At 45.3% G+C, this 23,846-nt stretch overlaps 1 protein-coding gene across 2 annotated transcripts in view; it reads right to left on the bottom strand.

Annotated features, from left to right (window-relative positions):
- ZDHHC5 (zinc finger DHHC-type palmitoyltransferase 5) overlaps nucleotides 1–23,846 on the bottom strand; it is an 825,906-nt gene that overhangs the window by 766,592 nt on the left and 35,468 nt on the right. For both annotated transcript variants that reach the window (XM_069629025.1, XM_069629026.1), the window contains one exon: nucleotides 19,732–20,755. In XM_069629025.1, the coding sequence (XP_069485126.1) occupies nucleotides 19,732–19,835 (104 nt within the window). In that variant the 5' untranslated portion in view covers nucleotides 19,836–20,755. The remainder of the gene's footprint in view (nucleotides 1–19,731; nucleotides 20,756–23,846) is intronic.

The raw sequence follows: 23,846 nt of genomic DNA, 5'->3' as shown, positions 1-23,846 counted from the left end.
TTCCAGGAGGAATGGTTTATTCCAAATCTACCGAAACAGGTGAGTAAATTTGTAGGGAACTGTATAGTTTGTAGGGAATTCAGTCCTGGAAACACAATCAAGACGGCAAGTCGAGTTTTCCCCCCAGCCTTAGGGGCCTTTTCGGGAGCTCCATATAGATTTTGTAGATATGATACAGAGATGTAATACTTTGATATCTCCTTAGTTTGCATACTTTCTCGATGGCTTAAGGTTGGTCCCTGCGCACACCCACATGCTAAGTCATCAGGAAACGTTTTGGTGAGGGAGGCATTTCCACAGTGGAATGTGTGAGGTCCAGAAGTCAGACAATGGGCCCCGCTTCTTTAACACCTTGTTTTCAGAAATCACTTTGCTCTTGGTGATCAAGAATAGGTTGTGTTCAGTGTACCACCCTCAGGCCAACAGGAATGTGGAGCGTTTGGAGTTCTTAAGGTTTGTCAAAATTGTGTAGCGATTGAAGTAGTGTACTGCTTGCTATTGTCCTGATCTTATTTGAGAAATCAGCAAGGAAAGGCGCTCCATCTCAGTCCTCGTAACAGGGCGCAGTTTATACACACACCACTATCACCTGCAAGCATAGCATCAGATGCACACAGGTTTTTTTCATTTCTAATGCCATTGGGCTTTAACCAAGAGTGTAAGACTTGTATCTTCACAGGTTGTGTTCTTTCATCAACAGTCAACGGGAGAAAACGTCAACGAATCCGAAGATCTACAGCCACAGTTGCTCACCGGGGACCAAGTCTATATTCATTCCTTTGTTCGATGCTGGAACGAGAGGCGCTTCCATGGGCCTCCAAGTGATTTTCGCGACTCTACTGCTGTGAAAGTGGAGGGCAACAAGAGCTGGATTCATATCAGTGATGTGCAAAGGGAGAGCAGGCTCAAAGTTAAGTATGCCCTAAGGATCTGCAGTTCGTTCCAGCAGAGAAGGGGGGAGTGAATAGAAACCAAAGACTGTTATTGTAAATAGAAATATGAAATTTCCAACTTAAAAATGAATACTAGGATGTTTGATTTTATGTTTTTATGGTTTTTCTTATTGTTTGGTTAAGGCGTGGCAGATAATATGAATCTAAATATTTTGAACCGGTCCAGTACTATAGGATTTGATGAAGTGTTATTGTTGAGGGCGCAAAGATGCATTGATTCTGACCTCATGAGTGATTATGACAATGTAAATTCAGATCAATAGTGGATGCACATGGTTTCACAGAAGATAATGACTGGTACAAACATATGAGGGTGGGGAAGAGCGAGATCTGTAGGCTCTTGCCACATTTGCTCTCTTATCCCCCATGCTTCTTGCGTCCCTAGACTGTTATTCCAAACAAGATAGAGTTAGTAGAAGCACAGTGACTGGTGCACCTAGCCTTGTGCAGCGTCTGAACGCAGTTTCAAGGGAAGTCAGTCACAGCTTCTGTCCTACCTATTGACGATGAGTGTTAAAGCATAGATCACAGAGAGTTCATTTGAACTTAGAAGGCTCCATCGTAGTGAATAATCGATGGGAGCAAGGGTTGAGACTTTCAGAGCTGGAGGAATGAGGGGATCGTCAGAAGGGGGTTCCAGAGAAACCGGTTAAGATCCAGTTTAAGGAAGATGCAACAGTGCCTGTTGGCACAAAGGAAAACTGCAGCGGCACGCTTCACGCAATCTGGCTGGAGGCACATGAGCACTTCTTGATGTGTTTTTATCTTGTGAACAGTTTGCGTATCGACAATTGCCTCCATCCTGGAGAGGTGTGTGCAATCTCGCTACACTGCACATGCCTGTTCCTATTGGTCCCCCAAAGCCATTTGACACTTATCAGCCCAACACCTAAAGCCACACCTGTGCCTATTGCGACATCAGATATGGCCAACTCAATGACTCTGCCTGAATATGGAGAAGCAGAATTGTTGGGACAGTCCAAAAGATCAAATTATATCTTGTCGACGTCTACAGAAACTCTGATTAACTTCCTGAGCCATATCGACTGTTCAGCCGAAATTAGATTCTTTTCTTCTCACTTGGAACCTGGTGCTCAAGCTATTGCGAATGAGAAGTGGCTACAGGTTACCAGTTATGAACTTTTGTTTGCAAATTCTTCTGAATCAGCTTTTACTGCAATTAAAGAACTACTACTGGCCTTGAGGCTCAAACCCCTGCAAAATAGGTAAATCCTCGACCTAACAGCCATGGAAGGAGATGTGTGCCAATAAATTGGGAGCACCTGCGGCACCTTTGTGCCTCCTAATGATTCAGAAAATGGGACGCTGGCACAGACAATTGCCGCTACACAGAACCTAAGGAGGTTCATTTAAAAAGGAAGCAGGAACTGCAAGTGACACTAAGTTGTAATCTCTTTTCTCTTGGGTGCCTTCATGGATGAGAATAACTGAAGATCCTCATGCCAATTCTTGTCTTTTTGCTTGTCTTTTGTACTCGTCTGATGCTCTTATGATGCTGTTCTTCCCAGATACCTACAACAGCTGCCATGATGACTGCGACGCTGTCCAAGGCTAGGACTACTGTCATTTCATATCACATGAGTACTCAGAGTGAGTTAGAAATCAATCCTGGGTTGGTTGGGACTCCAGATGAGGTCTTATGTCCTGCACCAAATTGGGATGATTGTGTGGAACAGCAGGTAGATTTCTGAAATGGTAGGGGGGATGAGTTGGGGTAGTTCAGTGGACGAGTATGCCCATAGTGTGCCAAGTACGAGAGATGTTTGTAGGGCCTTATTTCCCCAAGAAGATTGTTTAGAACAAGAAATTGGCTTATTAGTTAATGCAAGGCATAAAATAAGCAGTGTCGCAGAGCAATTTGCCATGCAATTCTGTAGGTTTGCTAATTAAATTGGCACTTGAGTAGCAAAGTTAGCTATTTAAGTGACCCTGGTCAATGAAAGCACAGCTCACCCTGCATTCCTCTCTTGCCTTCAAAGCTCTCTCCACCCTATTTTCTCTGTTCACTGCAAGTTAAAAGGGCTAATGGAGGGGGGGGAGAGAAAGAGAAATTATATATTAAGCAGAAACCTGTGCAGTTCCCTCTGGGACCACTGCAAAAGATTTAAGACTACAGGTGTTTGGCAGTAAACCCACTTGGTAGCAGTCTGTACCACACAGATTCACTTGGTAGCTGTGGCTGAGCAGTCAGACTTCCCTCAAGAAGAGGGAGGCAGTATACAGAGTATTCACAATAGGTCAAAAGAGCACAGTAGAAGAAGCAAACACTGAACAGAGCTTGGTGTAAAAGAGATATAAGTATTTATTTAAAACCACATCTAATAAAACACACAGGCACGAATATTAAGCAGTTCAAAAACACGGTCACTAAAAGATATACACTCCCTTCAACGATTAGTTAGACAAGTCTTAAGTAAAGCAACACTTATTTTCAGACAGCGGTGAGCGCTGAACGAAGATGGCACTCTAATCAATCGGTTTAAAAGGGAGAGAAAGGCAGATCAAAGATAGAAACAGATCCCAACACTTTCAGAAGAACACAGTAGGAGAAGAAGGCAGGTTAAAACCGTAACGTCAAAGTTAACAAGGCCGGACCCACTGTAAGAGGCTCCGGTCGAAATGTGTCCACGGTCACACGGTTCAAAGTGCCCAAAAGTCTCGAAATCAGTTCAGAAAGAGTTGGACCAAAAGAAAGGGACCAATTAGATGGTCAAGACGGCAGGCCCGGTCCAGAAGGTTAAGGGATTATTATTACCTTGTAACAATCTTTAGAAAGGGAGGCCTGGCGGACACCGTACCTTAAAGTGGTGAGAATACTCCAGCGGTGGCAGTTGTTCCTGGCAGCGGATGCTTCGTCCGGGGGAAGAGAGGATCTCGTAGGGGAGGAAGACAGGAGTCCGTTACACTGCCAGGGAAGAAACCAGCCGCGGAGTTCTCAGTTAAAAGGAGCGGTCCTTTTATTCACGGTCCAGTGTAAGTGGCTATCCTGTTGCCGGGGTGCTTGGCACGGGCAAATCGACCACAAGACGTCCTGGGATGAGACAAAAAGTAGGTAAACTGGTTGTGCCCACCAGTCAGGGAAGAAGACTCTCCAGCCGGGAGATCTTCTCTGTCGTCGGGAAGTGGTGAGTCGGTTCCGCAGGGCTCCATCGGTGGTGTCATCATAGCAGGTCGGCTCGGCTTCTCCCTCATTGGATTCTCAGGTCCTGTGGTGACTTCTGAAGTTCCAGTCCCCAAAGCCCTGCTTTTATGCAGCACACCCCCATTCACTCAGCCTAGCTGTCAATCAAACATACTGGGCCAATCACACAAGAGTGCGACTTCAGTTACCAAGTTAACTCAGTCCAGGGTGCCTAAACCCCCTCCCACACCCCCTGTGGTACCCAGACAGAGTGGCACCACTTTTGGAGGCTTCTGTGGAGAAGTCCGCCAAAAAGTGGAACAAAGGGCTCGACTTGGGTTGGAGTCACAGAAGAGAACACAAACGCCATTTTAGAATCGAGTTTTGGCAAAAAAATAACAACCGGCGAATTAATATTAAATAAATAAACCGGAGGTATGTTCGAGGCTATGAGAATTAAATAATTAAAGTTGGTAGCCTCGAACAATGGGAAAATCCCATCGAGATATACTTGCGGTCGAATATAAAAAGTAGTATCCACTGCCACCAGCCAAAACTCGATCAGGGGGGACGGAGACGTGCCCCCTCGACTAACAGACCCCGGGGCAATCGAATTGCCCCGACCAGTATGTCCACAATATGATGGTTTGTACTGGTTTCTGTTCATAATTTGGGACTAGTAAAGCCAATGGTGACTTTACATGCCCTGGGAGACAGTAGTCAGTCCCAGGGTATGGAGTCTATGGTGGGGTGTCACTATGACACCCCTGTGTTACTGCACTGAGGGTGCTGTGTAACACACAGTTAAAACACATGAGACCCTATGGAGTAAAAGACCCCATAGCCCATAAAACACATTAACAGTCAAAGGAACCCCTGGAATCATGTCCAAGAGTGTGAAGAAAATAGACTCACTCTTGGCAGGAGAAAAAAAACAAACTCCAGAAATCCAGCAAAGCTGCTGGGGGACTCACTAGGTTAGGAAATTCAGCCTAAACAGAGAATTCTCCCTAACATGCAGCAGTAATCATCCCCTTCACTCATGTGCCATAAGGCCTGTGTGGGAGTGCTAGGCATATTTTGTACAATAATTGCAAACCAGAAATAATCGGGATGATACTGTTATTTGGCAGACAGGATACAGTTAGCCCAAGACCAGTATGTGTTAGTCATTTTTTTTTTTAAAAAGTCTGTTAATTCATTTTCTAAAAATGTAAAAAGTTGCATAATTACAGTATTGCTACTGTAAAACACTGCATTGTCTTCATGCTTTACAGTGAAGTGTATCTAAATCTCAGTGCCAACTATATTTCATTTTGTCGGGGAAGATGTATCATATTGACGAGTGGACCCTTTTGAAAATGTACATGACCACGCGGCCAAATGCTTTGATGGCAAAACCTAGTCCTGGGGCCAGCTGGTTACATACAGCTTGCAACTGGTGCTCAACCCATGACCCAATACCATACTCCCTGACATTCTATCTTGCCATGTGAAATGGCTGCAAACTACAACATCCTGCCTAGTTTGCTCAGTTCTCTGCCTGCTATGCCGTCCACTCTGCTTAGTCTTTTACATATTTAATACACAAAGCGCATGCGAGATTTACTTAAAGTACTGATCAATAGTTTCATCCAGTCTGTACATCTACAGACCTACTGCAACACTGTACACTGTAGTTGGCCTCCAGAGCTCACTTTGCTCTATGATTATGATTGCATTATATATTTGCACCTGCAGTAGAGAGAGCTGGCTACACTGTTTTAAGAGCCTTTTTATCATATCTATTTATTTGTGTCCATTCATGCAGCTAATCTTTTTACAGACACTCATTCAGGGCTCGCAAAGTATTTTCGCCCTCTCGCATAGTCGAGTAGATTTAAAGAAGGGCCAGTACCATTTGCAGGGGATGTTGGAAACTTTTATTTGAACTTTACTTTGTTTGCAGTAAATGTCAGAAAAATGTTTCACTGTGCATGGCTGGCGTCTGGGTGGCAGCAGTGTGCCAAACTAAAGTGGGTCTGTGATGACATGTACCATTTTACAGAAAGAATTTGCAAGGCCTGACTTTTCACTAATGTCTTCAAAGTTATACAAAACTGCGTATTGTTGCCCATTTTATATCTTGGGTAAAATTCTCTTCTGCTGGCATTAAAAACATTAGTACAAAATTGCTAATCAAATGGGTTTGTTTGCTAATCAAGAAAAGTGTAATGAGCAAACTCTGCTAATCAATTTTTGAAAACGAATTTATGCCTTGTTAATGTATTAACTAAAAGGGGGAATGTTGGGGTGGTCGATGATGGTCTCGATGGGAAAGAAGGGTTTAGGCTGCACGTGCCACATTGGGGTCTGGGGTGAATGTGGATTTGACAGGATGTTGCGAGTTAGCATGCATCTAGTATAGTTAATGAGAATGAAACGAGTAACTGTGCTTCAGTAGATACGTAGATTTGCACGTGTGTAGCAACATAATGACAAGTCTGGTGACACAATATGAACAATCTAGTTGTATGGAGTGCCACGTAGTGTTTAAAGATGAGAAGCGAGGAGTTACATATGCGCACGTGAGAAATGAGATTTGCAGATGGAGAAGCCACTGTGAGGGGGACGTAGTAGTCTTGAACATGCATGCAAAGACATACATACATGGGAGTCTTAAGGGAGAAGTGTTGGGACAGTTTGGGAACAAGGGGCACACAGCGAATACACAAATCTGTATACCGTGGATTCCCCCCCCCCCCCATAGCTAGGAGCTTGTGTAGGCCACAGGAAAACTGGGGTGGCAAGATGAACTTTGTGCGATTGGGGAAGGGATTGGTCGAGGTCTGAAGGCTGGGTAAAGTATCCGGGCAGCTGCAAGAACATCAAATGGTCAGCTGCAGCCAGGCAAGGGTTTTATGACTTGGTGTGTCGTCCAGTGAGCAGAGACGTCCGGCCACCTGGTAGGGTTGACTTGGGGCCAGGAAATAAACCTGGTGCATGGTGAACAAATAGTTTATGGGTTTCGATTAGGTTCTCAGGAATGACCAGGTTGTGGTCAGAGGCAATGCGTGCTGAAATGGTAGTTATTAGAGATTAGTATGAAATGAGGACGCCAGCACGTCTGGGTGGATAAGATGCTTATCACAGACAACTGGTTTGTTTCCCTCCCTCCTCGTATTGTTGAAGCATCCTTGGTAAAGCCATGTGCATCACGACCAGGGTTAAGAGGTTCCATACCAGATGGAACTTCAGCAAATTATGATTGTTGTGCGAAGATGTAACCCTCCAATGATGTCATTACCTACTATGGAAAGATCCTGAGAAGGGGTGTGCTGTAAATAGGAGTTATGCAAATGTATGTTGAAAGGATATGGTGGTTAAATAACTGTATCCAATGAGAGCGTGGGAACTGAAGGGGGATTAAGTTTCTTTGTATAGGGTTGACCAATCATGTCTGGGGGTGATGACTTTGTAACAAAACATGTGGGAGTGCACACTGTTGCCATAAGGTATATAATATGAAATCTGTGTGGTTCGAGGAGAATCTGGTTACTTAGACTCTTTGCGTCATCTAGCCCCTCCCGGCTGCTTGTACAATAAACTTGCATTACGGACAAAGGTGCACTCACTTCTTAAGAGGTCGGCCTATTTTTATTTATATTTGGTATGGAGAATGGCGGTCCACCCACACACACAAATCCCACTCGTGTGAAACTGTGCTCTGCCTGCTCATAACGTCTGCCATTGTGTTCTCTTCTCCGGTTATGTGAAATGCCAATAGAGAGATTTCATTTTGTAGTGCCCAAAAGCAGAGCTACATTGCCTCCCTGCACAGAAGTAGTCACCTTACACCTCTTTTGTTGAGGTAATGCATGACCACTGTGTTGTCCTTCATTATCAGGACATTCTTCCCCTGTCGGGGAGGCAAAAAGGCCATCAGCGCTAGCCAGATTGCCTTCAGCTCATAGATATTAATGTGTAGTTTTGATTCTGATGGAGACCAAAGTCTGCTGATCATGAGATTGTTCATGCAAGCTCCCCATCTCATGAGGGAGCTCCAGCCAGCATTGCCAAAAAGGTTCTGTGAAGAATCCTGCAGAGTCCTCACAGAAACCCTACTAAAGTCTCCTCCCAGGTGGACAGGAGAACGCAGCCGCTACCTGATCCTAACCCTGGGGAGGAAAAGGGCCCCAAGGGAGTGGGAGGACTGTTAGGGGAGACGCAGTATGCGTCTCCCTTGAAGGAAGAGATGTTGCTGATGCCAGAATATGATATGGCTTGTCAGAGTGACATTTCTTGTCCTAAAGTTATTTACCCTTGGAGTGGCAGGGCTCCTTTTAATCAGTCGTTCAGTAGAAATAAAGCTCACCCTCAAAGTTGTTCACATTTATAAAATGGTAAGAATTCCTGAAGTTAAATGTGAACGTCCGAACATGCCCAACTCAGGTTTTTATAGAGCTAGTACTTAATTGATTACAAAACAATCATTGACTCCTTTTAAAAGGTCCTCCTGAAAGCATGATAGAAGTGAAGTTATTTCATTAAAAGTGATTTGAAGGGAAAAATGCCCAAAGTACTGGGACAAGGACGAGGGATCTGGAGACATTAGAATGCATGGTGCAGTCTAGTGATTTCAATGACCCACATCCGAGAGGGACTAAACAGTATAAAAAGCCCCCTCAGGTGCAGGCTATGAGTAGTTGTTGTATTTGCAGTTGTTGCAGTAGTAGTAGTGGTAGTAGTAGTAGTAGTAGTAGTAGCTGTAGGCACAGAGGGTGAGTACTGTTTGTGATTCGACGTCAATGCAGCAGATATTGAGGGGCAGCAGAGACGCCGGAGCCACCGCGGACTGGGAAGCGGATGCCGGTTTCGTTACGGACTCTGCCTTAAAACACTGTCTGCAAAGGTTGCGCAGCAGGAAGCATTATCACTGAAGACTTTCCCCCCTGAAGGTCTTGTGTGTAGAGGCTGCGTGGAGGGAAGCGTTCATTTTGAATGCTTCCCCCAAAGTAAAGTGTGCTCCGGTGGTAGTTGAGCACTGGAGCACTTCTGGAGCCAAGACCCCTCTTTCCCTGATCAGCGAGGACTGCAGGGAGCAGGAGAAGCCAACTAATCTGGGAGCGGGAAGCAAAGAAAGCGAAAGACAAAGGCAGCGGACTAAGCCGACCCGTATGCAGAAACCCAGTGAGTTCACTAGTTGAATGTGACGGCAGAACTCTGATCGCCAGCTGACCCTTGCTTCTAATTTTGAATACCAAATTAATGTTAAGGGGCAGAAGTTTGTGATTGGGCCTAACTACGCATACCAAAGTAAGGCTCATCAACTAAAGTGGCAGAAAAACAACATTGGGGCAATAGTAATTCTGAAGATAAGAACTACGAGCCAAAAGAAGGCAATAGGAAAAGACCTTTACTGCAACCAATATTGCTCCAAGCCAAAGCAGTTAAGGGGGGGCGCAGTTGCCCACAAGAGGAAATGGACGCTCCCATGTGAGCTCCGGCGGAATCCAGGCCTGAAATGGCGTTATAGCTGCAAATACTGACCGATTTTGCAAAAAATTAATAGAGAGCAAGCAGCGAAAGTGCTGGAACACACACACAAAGTTTGGCAGAGAAGGAACGTGTGATTGCAGAAAACTGGAGCGGCTTAGATCCCACACTCTCTGCGAGGTGGGAGCCGGCAATGCGCCGAGTGCCGTGGGGAGGAGCCCGGCCTGATTCTACAGGAGGTGCGGCGAACAAGGGTGTGCATCGCTGGCATCGGGAGGTAAGCGCGGGCGCTCCGGGCCCCGTTGAGTGCCTGCGGGCCCCCCCACCCCCTCACTAACATACGCCCATCAACACCTGGCACGGCCGGCTGCCGCTGCTGTGTGCGCAAAAGAGAGGAGGAGGAACTCCGCGCCCCCATCGGCCTCCGGTCCCGCGTGAATCCGAAGACTGACGGGGTGGGTATAGGCCCCGCGGAGCCCAGCACCCATCACTGAGCCCTGGGATTGGGTTGTGTCGCAGCTGAGGGGGGTCCTTGAGGCCTGTGGGCACCCCGCGGCAGGCGCCCTGCTCGCACTCCCTACCCGTGCTAACAGAGGGCACGACAGGCAGTCTCCTTCCCCCAGCCCGCCCCACTGTTTATGGATGGATCACCTCGCCTCTGAGAAGTAAACACTGCATCCCACACTACGCAGGAGGGGGCCCATTCTCACCTCCCATAATCCTATAAACTGTCTCAACTGGAGTGAACCTCGGGAGGGCTACAGACGACAACTATAGAAAACCCATGGCCTGTGGGTGTTGCGCAGTCACGGGCGTGGGGGCACCCATAGGCGGCAAAGAACCAAGAGTGGGAACTCCCACCCACACACTAGTTCACTCCAAAAAAAAGGACATGCAAACCAGACGGTGGGAACCTGTTATCAACCTGCGGGATAGCAAAACATCAACATCGAGTCATTAAGGGGGCGGGGGGGACCAGGGCAAATGTCAGCCCCCGCCCCCCCCAGGTGCTGATCGACTTCCAGCCTCCCCACCCCAGGACTCTAGGACCCGACTAGACCCACCGACCCACCAGATAGCCCGTGGGCGTACAACCTATTTGGCCACGGGCGCCGGGGAAGGGCGTGGGAGAGAGCTGTGACCAGATCTGAGGCCCACAATGAGATAAATGAACACAACTCTCCATTATATCAGCACAACCATATACTCGACCAGGGACAACTAATCCTCTTTGATCACAATAGCGAGAACTACAAACCTGAGCAGGAGGCGGGGAGAGCTATATGGAATAACTATAAACAATGAAGCAAATACACTTGGTACCAATTAGTGCAGGGAGGTGACGCAGTATCTGAAAACGCATCCCCCTGGATCGCCTTGTGGGCGTTCGCCGACGGGACTGGTCCAAGTCCAATGAAGTACAGCTAGCCCGAAAAGTCGATCGGTAAGTCGGTCTCTCTGGTCCTGACCACATTGAGGGCTGAGAAGGGATACGATGCCCAAAAACTTTGGATCCAAGAAAGGCAAAGGAACCATGGGTACATTCACAATGGCACTACAGAAAGACACTGACCACATGATGGACGAAGAGGCACCCTCACAAGAACAACAGACATCAGTGACTTCAACGATGAACCCCCAGGCGGTCTTCCAGGCCATGCAAAAGGGCTTCTCGGCACTAAATGATAAATTGGATGGAATAACAGCAAATGTGACAATCATTACGTGTCAGTTGGAAAAAACAACATCTTGCATCACTGAAGCAGAGACGAGGATCTCAGGCACAGAGGATGCACTTGAAAGTCTGAAAACTACTGTGTCCACAATGGCAGTAGAGCTGGGCACGGTGAAGGCCAAATGTGAAGACTTAGAAGCAAGATCCCGAAGGAAAAATATTCGCATTATAGGGGTACCGGAGGATGCAATGAAGGGGTCAATGGAGAAAGCTATAGAAGAACTTTTGCGTACCCTTTTGGGAGATCCCGGCTGGTCACCAATGTTTCTTGTTGAGAGGGCACACAGATCCCTTGCCCCTAAACCAAAGCCAGGAGAATACCCCAGACTGATAATTGGCCGTCTGTTGAACTACAGAGATAGGGACTTGATCTTGAAAACCGCAAGGGAGAAGCAAGAGCTACGCTGGGAGGCGAACATTAAACGTATTTTCCCTGACTTTACCCTGGCAGTACAACAGGAGAGGAAACTATTCACAGGGGTCAAAAAACTGTTGCGCGAACGTCAGGTGCAATATTCAATGCTATACCCGGCGAGACTCAAAATCCAGCACCAAAACAAAGTGCATTTCTTCACATTTTCGGAGGAAGCAGCAACTTTTGTCGAAACACACATCCCGGCCCCAGCAAGACAGCCACGGGAGGAGGAGAATTCATGAATACCGGGGTTATGTAATAGTAAACATGTTCAAGTTATACTATGCCATTGTTCCCCGACACAGTGAGCCTCCCGCTGGTGGCTCTTAAAAGGGGTAAACATCCTTACTTTGATGAATAATGTTGATATCCAATACCCCATTTAAGACATACGAGTTTGAGCAGCATCGCAGAATCGGTCTCATCATAAGTACTCAATGCTGGCGAGGGCATTGGAAACCGCCACAGCTTCCCCCATAGCAGGAGCTCAGATTGCTGATGGGTGGGGAGGGAGCTACTCCACGGGCACGGTTGAAGTTAGGGGAACTGTGAGGGAGGGGTGTCAAGGTGGGAATGTTGGGGTTTGGTTATGACAAGACTAATGTTACAGAAAAAAGAAAAAGCACACAGGCACTAAATCCAAAGATTCATGAAGACAACTAGAATGTTCTCTCATGCGTATGTCAACAAACACTATATAGATAATGGCTAAAACAGGCACAGAAGATATCACGAGAGGTTTGGGGTCCATAATAAAGAAAAGAAAGATACTTGCATGTATCAATAGACAGTCACCCAAAATAGTCTTTTTGCAGGAAACTCATAGGCCCACAGCAAGGTGAACAATTGATGCCAAATTGGGGGGCCCCATCAGTATGTCACGAGGTACTCTAAACGGGCAAGGGGAGCAGCCATCCTGATACACAAATCCCTACGGTTTACATGTATAAATGTTGAATGCGACCCCGAGGGGAGGTATGTACTGGTTCATGGCACGTTATGTGATAAGGAGATACTCCTACTGAATGTATATAGGCCTAATATTGATGACCCAGTGTTCTACTCCCAAATATTCCATAAAATAGCGAAATACCCAACAGCCTTACTAATTTGCGGAGGAGACTTTAACACCATCCTGGATGTTCACACAGATCGTACATCGACACAAGCCAGAACACTCACCAAGGCAGCCCAGACAATACTCTTACACATGACAGATCTAAATCTAAAAGACGCATGGAAAACATTAAACCCATCTAAAAGAGAGTATACATTTTATTCCTCCGTGCAGGACGTGCATTCTAGAATAGATTTATGGCTAGTGGACAATGTTATCCTGTCATGGGTTTCCATTTTCCATATCTGCCCCAGGACACATTCATCATTCACCAATAAAACTAACACTACGTATCCCCGGTAATACGACACTCAGACCCCCATGGAGATTCAAGCCTGCAGCCTTAAGAGATCTGGTTTACAATAACACAATCTTGCGACACATACAAGAATACTTTGAAATGAACACAGATATTAGGGGAAGACTAGAGCGACTAGAATCCCAATTAAACACACTACAAACTCAACATGCGCATACACCATCGACACAGCTCAGCTCAGAAATCAAGACTAAACTGGATGAATACATCGAGGCAGCAGATCAAGAGATTAGATATTTTGACAGACCTATCGCAGCGCGCCGATATGGGGAAGGGGAGCGCCCAGGGAAACTACTGGCTAGGGCAGTAAGGGGAGAGAGAGGCCCATCAACTATACCATGCATACACATGCCAGATGGCACAGCGACCACTGATCACAGCAAGGTGGAAGAGACGTTTTACACATTCTACAAACAACTATACTCTCCTCAGTGTGATGTCACCGATGAGGAGATCCAGCAGTACCTCTCCCATATTCCAACAACACTCCTGGCCGACGCCACTAGGGACTCATTACAATGCCCAATTACGGAGTATGAAATAATAGAGGTGATCAAAGCACTCCCTAATGGGAAAGCCCCTGGAACGGATGGCCTCAGGGCAGAATTCTATAAAGAGTTCACCCAGGAACTAACCGCTAGGTTACTTGTAGTATGGGAGGAAGCCTTGGAAAAGGGAGAACTCCCTGAAACCACTAGAGAGGCGGTGATCACGCTGCTCCTTAAACCAGGGAAACCCTCAGAAGACTGTGGCTCTTATAGACCACTTTCACTGATAAACACGGATGCGAAGATTTTCGCTAAAATTATAGCTACCAGATTAACACCTTTGATGCCCTACATGCTGCATGAAGACCAGGCGGGGTTCATCACAGGTAGATCAACAGCAACGAATATTAGAAAATGCCACAAAATTTTAGCCACACTGCCCCCTCGCACCCCCCACCCCACCAGACGCAAGGGATAGCGGTATCCCTAGACATGCAAAAAGCATTTGCTACTGTCTCATGGCCCTTTCTATTTGGTGTATTGCGGAAATATGGATTTGCCCCTAATTTCATAAAGTGGATACAAATACTATACTCATCCCCCCCATGCTAGGATAAGAGTGAACTGTAACTTGACAGACAAATTAAACCTGCGGGGAGGTACCCGTCAGGGCTGCCCACTTTCCCCACTATTGTTCTCCCTAATAATAGAACCCCTGGCATATACTTAGGTCACGCTACAGCTCTTGCGGCCTACTGCTAGACGGCAACCCTCAAATAATAACGTTATACGCGGACGACATCCTATTATATCTTAAGAACCCAGAGCCATCGCTGGGCAAGATCCTGGCTGAGGTTAAAAGATTCGGAGAATACTCGGGCCTATGGATAAACCCTAACAAATCAGAGTTGTTCCCACTGACGGGAAATACAAAGAAACCCACTAAACTATATGGTCTCGTGTGGAGCCCAACACATATTCTTTACCTGGGGGCATACATCGCCAGAACGTCCCAACTATCCTGCGCCCTGAACTATAGTGCCTAGCTGACGCATTATGCACTAAGATAAAGCGATGGAGCGCTCTACCTATCTCAATGATGGGAAGAATTGCATTAATTAAAATGGTAATATTACCGAAGCTATTCTATCTATTCAGCACGGTACCAGTTTGGCCAGGTCGTGTCCCGTTCTCGAAAATGAATAGCGCCTGCAACGAATTTGTTTGGAGAGGAAACCCTAGACTGAGCTTGAAAACGTTAAGACACTTTCCCAAGAGGGGGGTTGATGGCACCAGATTTGGAACTATATTATCTTGCGGCACAGGCACACCACGACGCCCAGTGCGCCACACTTTTCCTCAATCCAGGGAACCCACCACCCCAGCGAAAAGAACGTGAAGCAACTACACTGCTGCATAAGTTGACCAGACCGACCCCCAAGCACTACAACACAATAGACCCCGCGAAAGTGACAACTACGGCATGGGCCAAAATAGCAGACATATATGGCACAGATAGACTATATCACCCGAGCATGCCACTCTGGGGGGACCACCACTCAACTTTCACCCTAGATGGGGCATTAGCTAAGCAGTGGAGCACTAGGGGCATTGCTCAATGGGGGCAACTCTTTCCAGAAAAATGCTTTGTCCCAAGGGAAGATATAAAAGAAGTCGTGGGAAACATAAATAAACAAACAATACATGTTGGTTAGAAATGACGCACAGAAGATATATCCTACATTCCCAAATGAGCCAGAGGTAAACACTGGGCTTGGATACATGTTTACTGGGGCGACACAGAAAATAACAGCTTCAACTTTATATAAACTTTAAGTGCAGACACGCCCATCAGGAACACACACTGCAAGGAATAAATGGGAACACGATCTGGGACAGCAAATAGACGATCTGGAGTGGTCCCAAATCTGTGCACTAACTAAGCAGGTTTTGTGCAATTCCAGATATAAATTGATACACTACAAGATAATACATAGGACCCACTATACCCCCGCTAAACTCAGACGGATCTATCCAGACAACCCGGGAACTTGTCCCAAGATGTAATAAAGACGACGCCAATATATACCACATGCGCTTTGGGCTTGTGGGCAGCTGAAAGAATACTGGGCTGGGGTTTGTCAGGCACTGGATGAGATGGCAGACCAACCAGTTGAATGGACACCAAGGTTATGTATACTGGGAGAGGTGGGGAAAATGAATCCAATCTTGAAACAATTACTAAATCTGGGTCTGTTGATAGCTAAAAGGGCAATATTAATGAGATGGAAAAAAGCAATCCCTCCGACCAAGACAGATTGGGATAGGGAAATGGTGTGGACAAATGACACGGAAGAACTATATATTGATTCGGTCTTGGCCTCTTCCAGACCAAGGAACATATGGGCAAGATTTAAACAATATTTGTCAGACAAGGCTGAAAATGAAAACGTAGACTCTGACAATAATGGTATACAATGTATGTAGTGAAATGTAGAGAAATATACATGAACATGTGATGTACCTGTGTGCAAAGATAAATAAAGTTTTTTAAAAAAAACAAATAGGGCAGTTAAGAAGAACAATTGTACATTCTATTGTCACCATTGTCACCAAGAGGAACAGGCAATAATTAAGATTGAAACAAGCATTGCCCAGACCCAAGAAGAGCGAGGGTGATCAAAAGCCATTATCAGTATTTAACAGATGCAAAAGTGGGGAAGCAAGTGTGGCAAAAGAAATACCCTCCCGATAATCGCCATTCAGGAGCAGGAGTGGAATTTGCATTGCTGGTGGCAATCCCAAGGGCAGAACCAATAATATCAATGTGCTATGTCCACCCAGCAAAAGTTGAACATAAAATACTTTGTTGTAGCCAGCACTCAGTAGGAGAAAAGCATAGTCTTAATTACAGGCGGCATAAACATCAATGTGGTTTATTTATAGAAGTGTTTATCTCTAAAAGTTGCTCAAAGTACAAAGACCAACTATACCGCAGAAGTATTTCTTTTGTGACATATAGTTTATACAAACTTTTATTACACATAACACCATTCACTTCAAGCCTCTTGGCTTCAACCTAAACATCTTGAAAAACATCTTCAAGAGAAAAAAAAAATCCTATTAATGACATCAACAACTTCATATTCATCGTGATAATGTTAGTCAGCAGGGCCCCAACGTCTGATTTAATAGTCACATAATGCTCCTCGCCTACGTTACACAGCAGCCATTATTGCATCCATAAAATCCACCACAGCATAGCTTAATTCAGTGTTTTTTCCAGCCAACATAAAAAGCCACCAATCCTCCATATCAGTTTGGGGGACAAATTTGCTGAGATGAATAAGTGGTTTGGAATTTAAGTCTACGCATTCCATAATAAAGTGCTTTGATGATTCAACTGAGACAAGACAAAATCTACATAGACTATTAAAAGTTTCTTTATCATGCTTTAGGAACAACATTCCCTTGGTTTTATAAGCATTTAACCTTAGTCTAAGGAACTGGCCACTATGATGCAGCAATGGAAATCTTGTTAAATACTGCAGCAACTGATAGTCTCCACGTGCCGTTTGCAGGATAAAGAGACAAAGCTAATTTATCACGTTTTTCATTGCTTTGAACCCAGTTCCATCTCTAACTTTTTCTTTGCTGCCTGCGAATTATAAAGAACCGTTTCCATATCGACATCAGCAAAGTTCAGTATCGTGTCCATTTCGTCAGCCCAGGTCCTCAATAACCCGGAGTGTGGAATTTTGTTGGAAGCCGCCAAGATTCTATAGGGCGCTGCCGTATTCTTTAGGCGCATTTCCCTCAACACTTCTACTGACTGCCACAGCACTGTTCCATGCAGGGAATCCAGACACAGCTCATGCCAGATAGCTGTCATGGAGACGTTAGCCAGTAGTTTTAGAATTTTTCCCAAGAAAAGACCCTCTAAATATGTCCAGAAGCCTTGGGTTATGTTCCAGCCTGCTTCACTTCCAATGGTAATAGTTGGAACAACCTTGTTTAAGTAGAACCAATCTGTCATTATCCAGCGTAACGGACAAAGATAAAGGAGGTTTATCTTATTACTGCTAAACCATTACTAAATCAGCTGGACGAGGAACTCTCATGAACACATCTTTTCCAGTGACAAAGAAGTCCTAGACTAAAGTATGGAGAGCCACAAGTTTCAGATCCCTGGTTTATAAAGAAGTGATCATTTTCTTTCACCTGAATGGGAGCGGATTCATGCATGCTGAAAATGAACCCTGCCCCCCCCCGCAGAAACCCAAGTTCAAAATGTTCTGCATAATATGGACAGAAAAATAACAGTAAATGTACCTTACAAAATTAGATTGCTGACAAAACCAAAACTATTCGCAATTGGCAAAGCATTGATACAAAAATGTTACACGTGAATAAGAACTGTCTTGAAGAATCCCAATGTGCTCTGAGAGCCATTTATAACAAGTGGAAAAAATATCTAAAATGGCAAATGGTTGGTGAAGGTCATTCAGAGCGCTCAGTTGCACCCGTAAAGCAGAGGGTTCCATTACCTCAATAGAGCCCCTGCTTCCTAAAAGGCAAATATTAGTATTTAAAAAAAGCTATTCTAGATCAAGAGCGAGAATTCTAAAGGTTGAGAAATATAAATGAGTAAACTTCTTAGAAAGAAAGCATATGAAAGTAAAACGCATCGTTTTCCCAGGCAGGGAGATGGGGCTAAAGCAAGGAGAATCGGAGCTGGATTGTGCACAGTGCAGCCTGCGGGAAAGCGGGACTGATGAACGGTGCACCCAGCACACATTTTTAGCGCGAAGACATATGCTTTCTAAACCATTCTTAAAGATGGGGGGACAGATAACAAATGTTATTTAAGCCAGCTTCAACATAATAGGTGGAGAACAAATTACTTGAAGGACAGCTAAAAACCATGAAAGTGGTAAAATTTGTATCCAAGGCGTTTACATTCATACAAAAACAAATGATGTAAACTATAAAAAATAAAAAGGAACGATGGGCAGATGTATAGCAGTGATCCCCCCATGATTTCATTTTAAGAGTGCCATGGTGTTTTTCACTTTTGGGGGCACTTAACATGCTTTTTGTGGGGGGTGTGGGCGGGGGATAACCTGTAATTTGGAGATCACAAAGCTACTATTGGAAAGAAAATGCACCAAACAGAACATAACTGGACTTGTCATAAAACTGCCGTGTCCTGCACAGGAGTCCTAGGGAGATCACTGAATTGGGAGAATAGCGCATACTAGCCATGTTTATTGAAACGCAGGTTTCACAAGTTCTCATAAAACCACATTACATTCCACGCCATGCAAGCCAAAAATGCAAATCTTTGCGGTTAACAGGGACCCAAAGCAAAACATCTACTCAAAGTAAATAAAAGGCCTGCACTCTGCTCTGATCCAAAGCCCAGACAATAGCATGCACTTTGGGCCAGTCTGTGTTCACCATCTATGTGCAGAAGCTCAACTAGGACACATTTTAGGTGCAGGGTGGAGCATTAGCATTTAGCTCCCAGTTCAGATTGTAGACCCCATATAGGCCTTCGCCTCCTCTTACATTAATACTGTAGGCCTAAAGTTGAAAACAGAGGCCAGGTCTAAAAATCAGTTCTATGTTTAGCTTCTGAGCCCCTGCAAGAGCACATACTCAAAGACTTGCATTCACCTCTCTATGTTCAGCAACTGTGTTCAGGGAGTAGCAGTAGTTCTAGGCACAACCTAAACTCTAAGCACTATAGATCTGAGAATCACACCCCACTCTGAGCAACCGTAACAATGCACATAGGAAGAGACTATCTGCAGACATTACCTCCCACTTTCTGGCCTGCAGTTTCCCACCCCATTTCCAACCCTGCCTTTGGGAGCGAAGAGAGGCGGGGGTCCTCCCTATAGCCAGTTTTTGCCCCACTCGTGCTCCCTTATCCCCTACATTTTTCAACGATCAACACTTTTTTCTTTCTTTTTACAATTGGTTTCGAGAGTGTGTTCCTTAAAAATCGAAATCTGTAACATACTGTCAGTACATTCGCATCTTAGACTACATTTCAATCAGCAGAAGCTACACAACACTCACGTGAAGGCGAAGAAGAGAGTAGTGGAGCCGACGAGAAAGACGATGGCTGCCGACACTGGTATGTACTTGCTTGGTTTAAACCTCTTTGTGGAACCTGCGGGCATCTTGGAACGGAGAGCGAGGTTCTCGCGTGACGCATAGCCCAAACCCAAGAGGAATTGGAGGATAGGGTAAGTTGTAGGTGAGAGGAAAAGCAGGGATGGGGAGGGAGGGATTGTTCAATGAGCTCCCAAACAAGCCAACTTTACTGGCTTTCACATGATTCTGCTGAAGCTTCTTTTGTGGAAAAAAATTCAAAGTAGTTGATCTGTGACAAGGAAACTCCTCCAAGGGAGGCCAGGCAGACCACAGTCTATGCCTGGCAAATTTAGGGTCACCCTCTGTGACAGACGCAATAGACCATAGACCCCCGAGACTCGTCCTAACCCCTCCAACACACACACACAGTTGGTGCTCCAAGGGAGTCAAAGGCAGCACAAACGAAGGCCTATCAAATCCGGGGTCAGCAATTCCATGTATAGAGCACCAGCTGAAGAGCAGCGCTTGCTTTTGTGGTCAAATCCCAGGCCGCTTTTTTTGCTTTCCAGTGGGTAAATCAAGCAACAGCTGGAGCGTGGATGATCCGAAAATCCATTGCTACAGGCGGAGGGGGCCTACGGGGGAAGAGGTGTCATGGCACAGTCCGCTAAATGAGCTTTCTTTGCTTCCTTTTGCTTTGCCGATATCTGCCCTGCAACCCCCAGCTCTAACTGCATGTGCCACTCCCCTTTGCCGGTTTCAGTAACAATGTTCAGGTCCTGGATCAGCAACAAGACCCAGAGTGCTCATTTTAAAGTGGCTTGGAGTTTAAAAAAGACGCATGTGAAGTAACACGCGAAGTGTGTCACGCAGCGGGCTTCAATCGATCCCAAACGTTGCCGCCATACTCGAGCTTTTCTCCTTAGCCATCCATTATCGGAGGTAGCCGCTTGGATACCATCCTGAAAACTTTGCTTCAGACAATAAATTGTCACTTATTCTCCACCTGTGGGGGAAAACCGTATCAATTAACAATGAACGTTTAAAGTGCCACACGAGGTACATGCTGACAAGCTATTGACATGCACAGTTGGTAGAAGGAAAAGAAGCCAACCCAAGAGATACTTTATCATGGGAGTTTGTCGGCTTAAACTTCAATCAGCAATTATATAGTTACTTGCTACCTCTGAAACAAATTGCCATGGAATAAATGGCCACTTGCTCTCGGTTTGAAAAGTTTGTTAGGGCATCGTAGAAGGTAAAGAAAACAGTGCCATATGACAGGAGTTCCTGTTGTACTTTGGTAAACATTCTCAATATCGGAAATACTTGATTAAACAATGGAGGCAAAAAGGTGTATACAAGGTAGCTTGTGCTTTTTAGACTAAACACTATGGGCAAATACACTAGCGAATGCATTCGATGTGTACATGAATGGGTTTCAAACATTACATCCAAGACATGCCAAGCTCTAAAACGTCTCACAGTAATCAATTTAAAAGCACTGAGGGCCAGACACGTGCGGCTGCATGCTTTCCACATTTCCCGCCCACTTCCAGGAGCGTGTTGAATAGAACCAGGACACCTACTGTTAAGCAGAATCCTGTGCAGTTCCCTTAGGGAGCACTACACAAGATTAGGACTAAAGGTGAGAGCAATAAATCCCCTTTGGTATCAGTCTGTACCACAAAGATTTAGTTGGTAGCTGTGGCTGAGCAGTCAGACTTATATCAAGAGGGAGATGACCCGTATTCAGGGTTTACACAATAGGCCTACAGTACTATGGCACAAGGAAACACTGACCAAAGCTTCGTATTTAAAAAGTAGATATATATTTATTTTATACACTTCTAATAAAACACATGTATCACAGTCATCAAGCAAGTTAAATTAAGTCAAAAGGAAAAAATATACACATTCCAAGTTGAATTGTAGACCAAGTGAACTAGAGTGAAAACTGAGCAAAACGGCTCAGTGACAACTACAAGGGATCCTCTAACAATTCCTCACAAGGGAGGGAAAACACAAGTTATCTAGAAATAGTTTCTTATACACCCTAGCAACACTTTCCATCAGTTTGTGAACCCGTTCAGCATCAGTATAGGCAATACTTAAAATGAAAACTGAGCAAAATGGTATTTCACAATGTTTGAAAATGGGCGGTCCGGGTGGACTGGTGCCTGGCTATCCGGCCTCCGAGTACAGGCTACGGGAGATTCGACAAAGACAGGTCCGGAAAGGCGATTGGCAAACTGGTTGGCCCCACCAGCTCAAGGGAAGAAGGCTCTTGCAGATGAAGATCTTCTCTCGTCATGTGGAGAAAAGTGGTGAGATGCTGCAGCAGGGCTTCACCGATGGTTCAGTCGTTGCAGATGTCTTTGGCTTCTCTCCTCTTCGGCTTCTTAGTTCCAGTGGCGACGTCTTGCTCTTTCCAGTCCTCAGGACCCTGCTTTTATGCAAAAAGATCCCCATTCATGCAGCCTGGCTGTCACTCATACAGTGGAGTGGTCATCTTGGCGGGAGACCCTCCAGCCTATCAGGATAGAGTGCAACATGGGTTGCTAAGGCAACCCTGTCCAGGGGTCCTACTCCCCCTCCCACACAATGGACCCACCCCAGACTCAGTGGCGCCGAAAGGAGGGCTTCTCGGCAGAAGCCCGCCAAAAGGACGAACAAAGGATCCCCGACCTGGGTTAGGAGTAGAGGAAGACACGAGAAAGAAGTTCTGGCAATAAAAACCTACCAGAGTAAAGTTAATATTAAAATACACCGGCGGTATGTTAGAGGCTGTCAGAAAACGAGTAGCCTCGAACAATGGGAAAATCCCATAGGGAAATATTCACAGTCGAATATTTATGGTAGTAACCACTGCCACCAGCCAGAAACTTGAGGGAGGGACTGTATGGTACCCCTCTCGAAAATGAACATAGGGGAAAAATGATTAACCCCTTCCAGTACCTCATTAGTAATATGGGTTGTACTGGTTTAGTTCATAGGATTCAACTAGTAAGGTCAATGGGGACGTTACATGCCCTCGGAGACAGTAGTCAGTCCCAGGGTATGGAGTCTATGTTTTGGGATTGCTACGACACCCGTGTCACTGCACTGAGGGTGGTGTGTAACACATGTGAATAAAGATGGTTCCTGTGGAGGTGAGAAAAAAACCCATAGAGATTAAACACAAAAATAGCATAGAGCACACATAGCAAAAATGCCTAAGAGTGGGAAAGAGTCACACTCTTAGCAGGTAAAAAGAAACAAACCCTTCAAATCAAGTAAAGCTGCTGGGGGACTCTATAGTTAAGGGAAATTAGCCATAGAATGAGAATTCTCCGTAACACCTACCATGGTCAAAATACAAGCATTAGCTATGCCAACAATTAGGGCTTTTGTGTAGGCATTCCCATCGGGGTATTAACTGGACATCGATAGTAGCCGCTGCAAACTGGCGTGAGTGCCTGGGCACATAATAGCAGGCCCTATATTTATGCACAAGCCAAACGATTGGCTTTGCCAAGGATGGTTTTTAACAGGACTTCAATTAAGGACACACATATTCATTATAAATCGAGTAGCTGAAGGCAGACCTGGTTACGACATTTTTATTACACCAATAGAGCATTTACCACTCTAAGTCATTAATTCTCAGAAACAGGTTTTGAAAAACACACTGGCATGCACTTTGAGCACAGTTTGATGTTTAAACTTAAAAAAGCTAGCTCAAGGAGATCCCAGTTGGATGTGTTTTTTTCGGAGGGGCAGCAAATGGGTGGGAATGGCCATAGGGATTAGCATAGCCATGGGCAGTCCACTGGTGGGTAAATAACGAAACACCTACAAGCTTTGTGTCCCTCCTCATATGGCATTTCTCCATAGCTGTATACTAATGCAAGAATTCTGGCTTATATGTGGCCCTTTAGTGCCACCCAATAGTCAAAACTAAAAATGAGTCGGCATGTAGTGGGGGTCAGCAAAGGTAAAACTAGCAGCAAAGATTACCAGGGCAAGTGTGACTGTGGTACCTTACACTTACTGATTCATGTAGTCCCAGGTGATACTAAAGTAAGAACCATTTTGGGGGAGGCAGTCTATAAAAA

This window comes from Ambystoma mexicanum, chromosome 12, assembly GCF_040938575.1.
Source record: "Ambystoma mexicanum isolate Mex_15411 chromosome 12, UKY_AmexF1_1, whole genome shotgun sequence".
NCBI classification, from domain to species: domain Eukaryota; kingdom Metazoa; phylum Chordata; class Amphibia; order Caudata; family Ambystomatidae; genus Ambystoma; species Ambystoma mexicanum.
Note: the sequence above shows the minus strand (reverse complement) of the source record. Positions and strands in the feature narration are given on the sequence as shown.